Source organism: Barbus barbus (assembly GCF_936440315.1).
Source record: "Barbus barbus genome assembly, chromosome: 2".
NCBI classification, from domain to species: domain Eukaryota; kingdom Metazoa; phylum Chordata; class Actinopteri; order Cypriniformes; family Cyprinidae; genus Barbus; species Barbus barbus.
In genome coordinates this window covers 39,712,456-39,724,864 of record NC_136730.1, presented here as the reverse complement: position 1 = coordinate 39,724,864, position 12,409 = coordinate 39,712,456, and the positions used below count along the sequence as shown (strand labels likewise).

At 34.1% G+C, this 12,409-nt stretch overlaps 2 protein-coding genes across 4 annotated transcripts in view; both read left to right on the top strand.

Annotated features, from left to right (window-relative positions):
* LOC306880808 (DENN domain-containing protein 5A-like) overlaps positions 1–4,959 on the top strand; it is a 51,082-nt gene extending 46,123 nt beyond the window's left edge. For both annotated transcript variants that reach the window (XM_079434578.1, XM_079434577.1), the window contains 5 exons: positions 35–213; positions 333–415; positions 513–636; positions 1,679–1,847; positions 3,882–4,959. In XM_079434578.1, the coding sequence (XP_079290704.1) occupies positions 35–213; positions 333–415; positions 513–636; positions 1,679–1,847; positions 3,882–4,065 (739 nt within the window). In that variant the 3' untranslated portion in view covers positions 4,066–4,959. The remainder of the gene's footprint in view (positions 1–34; positions 214–332; positions 416–512; positions 637–1,678; positions 1,848–3,881) is intronic.
* A 2,548-nt stretch (positions 4,960–7,507) lies between these two features.
* Positions 7,508–12,254, top strand: sinhcafl (SIN3-HDAC complex associated factor, like). 2 transcript variants are annotated; one of them, XM_079446350.1, is made up of 6 exons: positions 7,508–7,733; positions 9,020–9,158; positions 9,446–9,545; positions 9,634–9,748; positions 10,364–10,514; positions 10,602–12,254. In XM_079446350.1, the coding sequence occupies exons 2-6, from the start codon at positions 9,031–9,033 to the stop codon at positions 10,777–10,779; spliced, it is 672 nt and encodes a 223-aa protein (XP_079302476.1). In that variant the 5' UTR covers positions 7,508–7,733; positions 9,020–9,030; the 3' UTR covers positions 10,780–12,254. The 2 variants fall into 2 exon arrangements, with proteins under 2 accessions (XP_079302476.1, XP_079302477.1); XM_079446351.1 differs by having other exon boundaries at positions 7,687–7,733; positions 9,634–9,712; positions 10,602–12,240.
* Positions 12,255–12,409: the final 155 nt, after the last annotated feature.

The window sequence follows — 12,409 nt, the reverse complement described above, 5'->3', positions numbered from 1 at the left end:
ACCCTTAACTGACTGCCGGATTGTTGTTGCGTAGGTTTCCATGCGGCCGTTGGCTCGGGAAAGGAATAGATGATGGCAGCTTGGAGAGGATACTGGTGGGCGAATTGGTGACTAACATGGAGAATGAGGACAGAATGTGCCGGACTCCTCCAATGCAGCAATCCCCTGGGATGATGCGAAGATTTGTCACCATTTCACCAAACAGCAAACCAAGTACGTACTTGGAAATCTCATAAAAGTCAAAAGTCATATCTCATAGATTGTATAAATGCACTTATTGCTGGAGGATATTGCTGTTGTCTCAAGCACGTTTACCGTTGTGCGCCCACTAGAGTTAAACACGGGCCAGATCCAGGAAGGGGTGGGAGAGGCGATTAACGGAATCGTCAAACACTTCCATAAGCCAGAAAAAGAGGTAAAGTCATTTTATTCTGAGAAAACTTGCAGTGGAAAGGACAAATGTGAATAAAAGCGGCACATATGGATAATCTTTCTTGATTCTTCTGTTGTAGAGAGGAAGCCTCACATTGCTTCTGTGTGGAGAGTATGGTTTAGTATGGGCTCTAGAGCAGGTGTTCCAGCATGGCTTCAAGTCACCACGCCTTTTCAAGAACGTCTTCATTTGGGACTTTCTAGGTAACAAATACTGTTACATTTCATTAAATATTTTTATTAGAAGAAGTGTTTGTTAATTGATCATACTTCTGATTTTGTGCATACAGTAGCATATTTCGGTCAAGAACCGCCCACTTAGACAGAAAGAGCAGCTTGACTGGCATGCATTAGAATGATTTCTGAAGGATCATGTGACTCCGGAGACTGGAGTTATGGCTGCTGAAAATTCAGCTTTGCCATCACAAGAATAAATGTTATTTTAAAATAAATTTTTATTTCAAATTGTAATAATATTTCACAATAGTACTGTTTTTTGTTTATGGAAGGTTGTTTCTGCCACAGGACAACTTTTTCCTGCAGTTCACACAATTCTTACCTTTTTCACAGTTCTGACTTTATATCATAATTTAAATCATTAGCATAATTACAACATAAACTCATAATTAAAAGATGTTAACTCAGAATTGCAAGATATAAACTCGCAGTTCTGAGAAGAACACTCCAAATTGTGACATATGAACTTGCAATTGTGTGAACAAATAAGAAAATCAGAATTGTGAGATAAAAATTCGCAGTTAACTTTTTAATTTTTTATTTCATGGTGGAAACACAAAATAGAATTGTGAGATAAAAAGTTGCATTACTTTATACATTTTTTTCTTAAATTCCATGATGGAAACAAATAAATCCAGCCTTTTGAACAGTAGTGTATATACCACACTAGCATAGCTAATTTAAAAAATATATATATATTTTTTTCTAAGTGTATTATGAAGTCACTTTTCAGCTTTCATCCTCAAAAGCGCTCTGTGAAACATGATGTGTTTCCAGACTGATAAAAAACATCTGTGCCCTTACTCTCTGAGGTTTTGTAAACATAACCAATCAGATTTAATCTTAGTATACTGAGAAAATGCATCAGACGGTAAGAGCAAGAACTATGGGTGGTTCATAGTTTGAAGCAGAGACTAGGAGTTTGTTCAAACCTAAATCTTTCTAGTTACCTAAATTATACCTCAAAATGTTGCAAAGTTTCCTAGATCCTCCCATTTCTATTTCACAGAAAAAGCGCAGGTCTACTTTGAGAGTGTGGAACAGAGTCAGATGACCCAGGATGAGAACTGGCTGATGAGAGTGCGTCATTTCTGCCATTTCATGCGTGCCATCAACAGCACATCCAGAAACATTGGCAAAGACGGGAAGTTTCAGATGCTCGTGTGTCTCGGAGCCAGGTTGGTCATGATTTACTTAGAATTGTTGACTATTTGAATTGAGCTTTTCGTTGGATGGGAAGTTCTAGGCAGCTCGCAACCTGATTCTGACTCTAGAAATTACAATCTGATTCAAAAATTATTCTTAATCTACATTGTTCTCATGAATTAGTGAGATTACTGACTTTAAGTATTACATTTATTTGTTCATTTTTATTAAATTACTTATACTTTTAGAATAAAAATAAATCAAAACTGTATGTTAAGGATTATTAACTAACTAAATGCAGCTTCAAAACATACAAGCAAATATAATATAATGAAGGAGATTAAAAAACACATTACAAGCAATAAAAGGTTTTTCAATATCTGAGAATGCTTTAAGTGAATCCAAAGGTTTTCTAAGCAAGGGCAGTGAGGCATTTCTTTTTCTTTCTAATGACACCCTTACGAAAAAGAAGTTTATTCTTTTTATACTTCTTTTAAACTAAAAATAGGAAAGTATACTTTGTCTACTTTTCATGTACTTCTCGTAAATGGGCTTTATGTACTTCTCAGAAATATACTTAAAATGGCATTTAAGTATACTTGACGTATATTTAGGAAAAGTCTAAATATATTTGAGCTATACTTCTGCTCCTGTGTTTTCATTGTTATACGATAGGGGGCGCTAGTACACATCTTCTGTACAGAATTTCCAAAAAACACAAGCGAAGACGAAACCTAAACAACAGATGCTTCCACATGTAATCTAACACGATCATCTGGCATAAAACAGCATCAAAACTGTAACGTTATGGAATAAAATGTCGACCAATGAAGAGGTAATAATGACTTTCAAGCTTTGGGGTGTTGATCGGCTCCATCTACATTTTGATTATCATTCTGAATCCAATTCATATTCTTTTTTCAGCTTTTTGTTCAAAATGTTGTTCATTTCTTTATTTTTTAATTATGAAACTTACCCACTTTCAAGTGTTTAAAAAAAGAATACATGAAGCTAGAATAAAATGTTTTTGTTTACAAGCAGATACCCTGTTCTTTCTTTGGATGTTTTGCATGTTCAGATATTCATATAACAAAATATATACAAATTAATACCTAAATAGGGACATAGTAGTATACTTAAAGTATGATGTAAAGTTCACTTAAAAAAAAAAAACTTACGAGCATACTTTCAGTATAAAACTACTAAACTAGTAGTTTACTGAGACTATACTTCAAGGTGTACTAAAAATGCTACTACAAGTATTTAATTAGTAAACTGTCAGTATATAAGTTCACGTTTAGTATAGTTGCAGTCCAAGCTAAAACCTTTAATGTAAACTAGTTGCGTACTCAAAGTTTACTACTGTTATAAAGTATACTTTTATATACTAGAAAGTGGGCCAATTTAGTCCCAAGGAGTATTGAAATAGTACACTTACAAGTATAATACTAGTACACTGATATTTGTATACTTACTACACAAAGTATACTTAAAAATATACTTGAACTTAAGTATACTTAATAAAACAAACTTGAAGTATACTACTTTTTGGTAAGGGCATAGGCAGCAACAGGTCTAATAAGCTACATTCACACTAATGCACGGATCTGTTTTACCATAACAGATGTTTTGTCCTGTCCTTAAGACATAACTGTCTGTGTTTTAAATTAAACATTAAATAAAAGCATGATTCAAGTGCATTTAGTACTTACATGGAGTCACGCATAGCACCATGCCCCAAGCGCCCTTCAGAAAAAACACACACAGCAAATGTGAGCATTTTAAACAAATTTGGCATAAATGATGCATTGGTAGTGCATTTTGAAGACTCTGAAATACCGATGGGTGAAACTGCAATTGTCAATCAAATTCCGTTTCTCACAGCGCATATCCTGCGCAATGGAGCCCACGATTGCCCTTGTATTTAGCTTCAACATGAAACCTTATATGAACAAAACTAACTGATTCTGAATTTTTCAAACTCATTGAAAAGAGAATATCTATCAGTCTTTTGTCATATCTATCAGTCACATATATTGACGCCCGTCTTGTCTTTCTACTTGCAGAGATCACCTGCTGCACCACTGGATTGCTCTTCTTGCCGAGTGTCCAATCACAGCACAGATGTACGAGGACACGGCGCTCTTAAAGGACCATTCTCTGGTGAACTCTCTGATTCGAGTGCTACAGACTCTGCAGGAATTCAATATCACTCTGGAGGCCTCTCTCGTCAAAGGGATCGGGATATAACGCCGTCTGAATTTAGAAATAACACACAGATCAGCGGGACCATGGACTAACTTTTTTTTTTACATGGAGAGACTTGAACAAAAGGACTAAACCTGGCTTACGTTAAAGCTACTGTCATGTTTGCCATATATTAAGTGCAATGAGCCTTTTCAGACGTGTCCTAATTTTTATCAACAACGTTACTGACATTCAAATATGTCTTCTATTTTGATCCATACTTTTCACGAAAGGTGTAAACCCCCACCTGTGCTATACCGTTTTATTGAAAGCTCAATATTTTTCGTTGTTGTTGTGGACTGCTGATAATGGCTATATTTAAAAGGAAAACGTAAGAAAAACTGTTATTATATTTTCAAAGAAGAACAGTGTTATTTTAATATGTGTCAGGTTGCTTGCTCTGTGCTCTAATCTAATCCATACTGTCACAATGCAGAGTTCGAAGCAAATGATGTAGAAGTATGCTTTATAAGTACAACTTGTGGGGAATTCATATTTTTACTTAAAGAAAGGAAACATGAGAAAAATGGAAAAAGGCTCTCTTTTGTAACAATGCCAGGGACTTGTGTCATTTCCCTCTAAATGCACATCAGTTTAAAGGGACAGTTCACCCCAAAATTACACTCTCAGTCAACATTTTTTTTTAAAAGAAGTCTCTTTTGCTCATCGAGGCTATTTGAATACATTTCAAAAATGTAATTTATTCCTGTGATGGCAAAGCTGATATTTCAGCAGTCATTACTTTAGTTTTTAGTGTCACATAATCCTTCAGAAATTCTAATATGCTCATTTTTTGCTCATTTATCAACTACTGGTTCTTAATTATTAATAATGGTTCTTATTGTTATCAATGTTAAAAATGTTTTTTTGCTGCTTAGCAATTTTGTGGAAACTGAGATACACCACCATTTAAGGGTTTTATATATATATATATATATATATATATATATATATATATATATATATATATATATATATATATACTTTTATTCAGCAAGGATGCAAATTAAATTGATTAAAAGTGACTGTTAATAAAAATTTTTTACATATACATATAATATTTTATTTCGATTAAATGCTGTTCTTATAAACTTTCTATTCATCAAATAATCCTATAAAAAAAAAAGGTTTCCACAAAAATATTAAGCAGCAAAAAATGTTTCCAACATTGATAATAAGAACCATTTTTAATAACTGAGAACCAAAAATAATGGAGCACAAAATCAGCATATTAGAATGATTTCTGAAGGGTCACGTGACACTGAAGACTGGAGTAATGACTATTGAAAATTCAGCTTTGGCATCACAAGAATAAATTGCTTTTTTAAAAAATATTACTAAGAAAACTGTTTTTATATTGTAATAATATTTTACAACATTACTGTATTTTTGGATCAAATAAATGGTGAGCGTAAGAGATTTATTTCAAAAACATAAAGTATTTAATTATTCCAAACTTTTCATTGGTAGTGTACTAGTTGGTCATCATTTACTCATCATCATGTCATTCCAAACCCACTTTTTTCTTTCTTTCTTTCTTTCTTTCTCCCGAGTCCCGATTCAATGAAAGTGAATGGCAGCCACAAATGTCTGGGAATAGAGCAGCTTGGACTTTCATTTAAATATCTCCTTTTGCTTTCCACATAAGAAAAAGGGTGAACGGTCTTCTTTGTGATCCCCTAAAATCAAAGATATGTCTCATGAAAGCGATGCTCAAGCATATTTTACGAGATGGACTGTAAAAACTAAAAACAATTAATGCAGAAAGGATAACATTAACGTTTCTTCAATCCTTTCAAAGTACCGTAACATTCCCCATCTCTTCAGCCCTCAGGTCTCGACTGTGGCCAACTACAATGCCATATCTGGAGTAGAATTAATTTGCGGCACATGCTGTGTTTGTGTCCCTGTCCTTAGTTAACCCCAGCATCCCCTCTGTTTCTGCTATGCAATATTTACAGCTCCAAAAGTTTGTTATTGACTATTGATGAAATATCATTCACCTGTTGTAGAGTGTAGCATAATTTGTAGGACATAACTGGGAGAAGCACATTAAAGGCTGATATTCGTGTTCTGTTCAAACACAGCTGGCATGAGCATTCTGGGAGTTGTTTTTTCTTTTCTTTTTTGTGTTTTATCTCTTGATACATTTATAGACAAAGCAGTGTAATGTAGTGTTAAATATTGAACAACTGTGTACAGTGTATAAAATGTATTAAAGGTGGCAATTCAATATGACTATGCTTTAGTCTTGACTTTCAAGAGCAATGAAAATTGATTATTTACAGTACAATCAGTTACATTTATTTGAGTTTTTAAGTTAAATATTTAAATGAAATACTTGCATGTCTAATGACTAGTTTCAACAGTATTTTCCTCCCTATGTATCAAGCCTTATTCTAATAACCATACTGATTAAGAGACTATATGGGTTTTATTTAAGGGCTATACATGTATACATAATCAAGGGTTATATATGAAGAGTTTATTTGCAAAAACAGATAATTCAAAAATATGATTTTTGAAAAAAAAAAAAAAACAGTTATGTTATCATGTTTTTTTTGTGTTAGCTGTTTTTTTAAAGTTATTTTTTAACCTAGTCAAAATAACCCAACTGCAGTTTGATTGAGATTAAGTGGAATGCACAAAAGAAAAAACATGATTTCTGAAAACTGTTAAAACAGAGTTATCTGTTTTTGCAAATTAACTCTTCATATATATACACAAAATATAGGCTTATAACCTATATATTTCAATTAAATTCTGCTCTTATGAAATTTATTCATCCTATAAAAAGGTTTCCGTAAAAATATTAAGCAGCAAAAAAAATTTCAAACATTGATAAGAAACATTTTTAATAATTGAAAAATCTAAAATAATTTAGCACAAAATCTGCATATTAGCCTACAAGGATTTCTAAAGGAGCATGCAAGACTGGAGTAATGACTACTGAAAATATTTTATATTATACAGTAATAATATCATTTAAAATGAACCAGTGAAGGCAGAAAGATTATTAAAAAAATAAGGGAAACTTATTTTAAAAATATGTCTGAAAACCTCTAAATGATTCATATACATTTCCAATCTTAAACGTATTACTTTAAGTGTAAAAACTTGAATTTAAGCAATATGGGATTTTATTTTATTTTTTTTAATTCATGGACATCTTATGTGTCAAGTACCCATTTTAAGGCTAATATCGCTTACAAAAAGTATATTACATTTAACTAAATATACAGAGTATATTCATATCGCTTACAAAACAAAAGAACGTGCAGGAACATTATAGCACATTTTGGAAATGTAATGTCATGCAGCATAATGCTAATATAATGCAAAAGGGAGAGTATCTCAAGCATTCGAGCGACAATATTTTGGCGAAAAAAGGGGTGCATTCCCTCACATTCAAGTCAGAACAACACGAACAATACGTGACTGTTCTGTACATTCCCCGGATGCAACGTTCTTAAATGGAAACGAGCGGAGTGCCGTGATTGGATGACATAATGTTCAAACTTGGCGTCTACTCTCCTTATATGGTCTTCTCCGACAAACCCCTTTACTCAATGTTTGTACGCAGGCCCCGCCCCCACCATTCATCTGTGTGGCTGTAGTAAGGCATGCGCAGTACAGACGAGTAAAACGGACGGAATTCAAAGTTTCTGACGGTAAGTCCTTTGTTATTGTCACGAACTAGCAGTACGAGTGTATTTGGTTTTAATTGTACGTACTGTCAGTCCTGGAGTGGTAGTATGCGTGATGTTAGTGGTTTTACAGCTCGGTTTTTTACACAACAAAGGGGGTTTGCGCGCTTGGATGTGGAGCGTGGCATGGTCGCGTGCTAACGGGCTAGCTTAGCTGTTATTGTTAATGGGACGCGCGTTTTGGCGCTCGCGCACTGTGTGGAAGTTTAGACGAACGAGACGGTAGCGTTCAACCCGTATTTTAACCGGAATACCCTTCATGTGTTGTTTAGAAACAACTTCGCCAACGTTTGATTTAAGAACGCGTGTAAATGTTAATTTAGGACAGCTCTCCCTCCGCCTAACGTTACCCTTTTCCTTTTGGTTTCCATTGATGCAAACATGGTGCGAATGAACTCATACAGAATAAACCAGAACACACAGTGGGTCATATAAGGCGTAATTTCTCTGAAAAAAAACATTTTGTAATGTATGGAGTCTTTGTGAATGAGTGGTTTGTGTCATGTTTGATGTGGTTATTCACGCGTTTGCATTGATGCATCAAGCGCGCAGCGTGCATTGTTATTTGAGGCGTTTTTGGAAGTATTGTTACCTTAATATTTGTATTCCAAATATGCATTTTTGTTTTTTCCGTGTCTTTAAACTCAGACGAGTCGCCCATTTAATTGTACTTTCGATTTTACAACTGCTTCTGCTGACACCAGCATCACCCCTCGTCACGATTCCTAAAGGAATTATCATAATTCGAAACGAATGTACGTTAACGTTAAATCGAATCCAATAAAGATTCGAAAAAGAAAAAAAAAAAAGAATTTTGGTGTATCCACCAGAGTAGATGAAATTCCTGTTCAATATTAGCCCCCAATTATTGTACAAATTAACGTTACATTATTATAATTTTCTAGGATTTCCAAATGAACTATTTTAGTGCGCACACGCTGCTGTTGTGTATTTTTATTTATTTATTTTTTTCCCAAGTCCATGATCATGTGTTAAAGGTGGCTGTAGGGAAAGGCTTTTGTCAAACATCAAAAGTAGGTCATTGCAGCTGACGCGACTGATTCAAAGCAAACGCGCACACGTTTCCAGGCGCACGCTTGTGATTCGGTATTTATGCGTAACTTCTACAACATTAATGAACAGTGAAATGGTCAAGTGCAAGAAATGAATTCCTGTGACCGCCCCTTCGATCCCCCGCGCAAAACGTGCAGGAGATCTTTGTTTTAATGACGCTCTCCATTCATGTCTAGAGCCCGTCAAGATGTTCGGCTTCCATAAATCCAAGATTTACCGCAGCAACGAAGGCTGTTGTATCTGCAAAACCAAGTCTTCCAGTTCTCGGTTCACGGACAGCAGCAGATATGAGGAGAACTTCAGACTCTGCTTCGGGTGAGTGTTTTTCCCAGACACCGCTTGTATTCCAAAAAATCCAAAAGGAATGCTAGAGGAATTTCTACCAAAATTTGGAGCCAGTCCTAATGAGATCAACCGAGAATCCTTTTGGAATCGAATAATATCATGCTGGATAATACCATTGAGATTGAGGTTCCAAAAAATTAGAAATTAATTTTTTTTTGTAATGGGTAATATAATTTCAGTAGATTATTTGTTTATATTTTTATTTCTTAATCTGAGTAATTAATTTTCAGTTTTTCATATTGTGATATGTTTGGTAGTCTGTCAGAGGATCGGGTTGGAGACATCTGCAATGCTTGTGTGCTGCTGGTGAAACGCTGGAAGAAATTACCACATGGATCAAAGAAAAACTGGAACCATGTAAGACACTGTTATGTTGTTTTCAGTGGATTCATCCATTTCCTTCCAGCCAATGTGAGAATGATATTTGATTTGTTTTTCCCCCAAGGTGGTGGATGCAAGGGCAGGTCCTGGCTTCAAGCTGACCAAACCCAAGAAAGTCAAAAATATTGATGGAAAGAAGAAAAGTAAACTGAAAAAGCTTCATAAATTCAAAAGACAAAGTGAGGGTTTTTTTTTTGTTTTTTTAACACTGTGCGCGCACTTTAATTGTAAACATTTTGTAGTTTTTTTTTTGTTGTTTTTTTTAGATTTATTTCAGTACTTTCTATTAAAGTTAACGAAAATTACATGTAACTGAAATATAAAAAATAATAAACTTATACAAATAAAACGTATGTATACACACACGTTTTGTAATATAAACCTATAAAAATACAAAACATGTATGTGTATACTGTTTTTTTAAACGTTATATTTCAGTTGCATTTTCAATTACTTTACTATAAAGTACTACAAATAAAAACTTTAGACATTTATTTTTATATGTATGTATGTATGTATGTATGTATATACACATACATACATACATATATATTACACTGGTATATGTAATATGAGTTTTTTTTTTTTTTTTTTTTTTTTTAAATGGAAGAACTTTAATTGGTAAAATACTAACAATGCTATGGTTCACGATAAGTTCCCTTACTATACTGAAAAACTGAAATCTAATGAGACATTTCATGTTATTTTATAGTAAAATAGTTTTTGGAAGTGGAAAAATTAATCATCATGCTTTTGTAGATTGCATATTAATGTTTGCTGTCATGTCTTTACAGATTCAGATGCCTACAGCACCACATCCAGTGTGTCTCCCTCTCAGTCTCCCAGCCACAGTAATCAGTCTGATGACGGGTCAGACATTGAGACCAAGCAGAGGCGTCCAAACCCATCAGGGTTCTCCTTTCTTGACCTGTCCTACTGGAAGAGGTATTGCTTTCCTTCTTTTCACCAATGCGTGTTAAGAGATGTGCTAGCTGTCGAGCTGAAAAATAACACTTCTATTCAATGTTTCAGGCAAAAGGTGTGCTGTGGGATCGTCTACAAGGGGCGTTTCGGTGAGGTGATCATCGATCCTCGTCTCTTCAAGCCCTGCTGTAACAAGAAGCGTCCAGTTCTGGCATCCTCCTCAGAATCTCAGATCTCTCAAACACATCCTTCCCCTCTCCCAGAGGACATAAAGGAGGCATGGTGATCCAACTAAAACAACCTCCAAACTGTCTCGTTGAGGCCCTCATAGCTTTGTCTCCAGTGGTAGACTCTGATATCTTCCTTTGTTAGATTACTGTGTATGAGTTCATTTTTCCCCTTGCTTTTGTATTTTTTTTATGACTAAAAAATGTCATTTTTGTACCTTTTTTTATATAACAGAAAAGGAGAAAAAATTGGGCATTAGGACATATTTATAGGTCTGAGTTAGAAAATTTTATGTAATCCATTTTTTTTTTATTACTGTAATTTTTTTTGGAGTTACCAGTGTTTTGTAAATATAATCTTATTTTCCATACCAGTGCACCAAAAGGCTTCTATTTGGCATTTAGTTTGACGGGTTACAGATGAATAATGTAAAGTGCTGTATCTAATATTATAGCCAAGGCATTAATGAGATGGGTGTACTTTTAAGCAAATACAATATTTTACTCAGCCTTGCAGTCTTCTGCTCTGATTCAAGTTCAACTGTAGTCTGTTAAATCACACACATGCATTTACTGACTAGGATTCTTGGGCACAATATTCACAATGTGAATTCACCTCAGCTTTTGGTCTGTAATGTGGACACGTGCTTGTAAAATCTCTTTTTCCTTCTGGTTTGGCATAAAGATGTTGCTCAATATTTAAAAATGGTTACGGGTTTATAAGTCTTTTTAAAACCAAGATACAAAAAATACATGATCTCAGAGTATTTAAACGGTTATCATTTACACAATGGCATATGAAAGCATGCATAATGTATTTGTAGGCATGATCTGTTTTTATGACTGTTGGTGGTGTTTGTATTTTATTTTATTGTTGTATGAGAGTGTTCTAATACAGAGAGTAAGAGATATTACTGATTGATGAATTTCCGACCAGGCTTTACACTGTGTTTTTACCACGTTTTTCCATGTTTCAATATTGTACACTAAAGGTAATCGAATATGAAATTGTACAGTCTTTCAGCCTTGATGTATTGACTGCAGCCTTTTCTTTTTTTTTTTATCCTCGTTTGGATTAATTGCCTTTTTGGAAAAAAAAAAATCTGTTTAGGCTCTGAAGTTCACCAATATTATTGGTTCAAGATTTTGGTTGTATTTCAGTGTTTATTTGAATGAATGCTTGTTTTTATTCACCAGCAATACTTTGAGTCAGCATTACTGTTGGCTTCAAGCTCTTGTTCTTAAAATGCATGAGAGCAAATACAAGATGTCGATAAATTTCAGGGAAAAATGTTTTTAACTATTAATGTGGCACATTCTCAATCAATGTGCCTTACCAGAGATTTAGCTGATCATTTCATTACGTTAATTTGTCATTTTTTAACTTATGCTATTTATTCAAAGTTGTCTGTACAATTAATGCTGTAAAGAAGTTTTTGTGCACTTTTTATACTTTTTGTAATATTACAGTTTGTATCTCAATTTTCCTCACATTGGTATTTTCATAAAATGTTTAAAGTAAATGTTTGTCAGTGTTTTTGGTGCAGTCTTCAATATATATATATATATTTTAAATTGTGGGTAAAAAAAGGAAAAATGGGTAATAAGGACGTTTCCTATTATAAATTGTGCTTTCTGAACACTAGGTGGTGCTAAACTTGCATCTGAATGCACATTGAATCATATAGA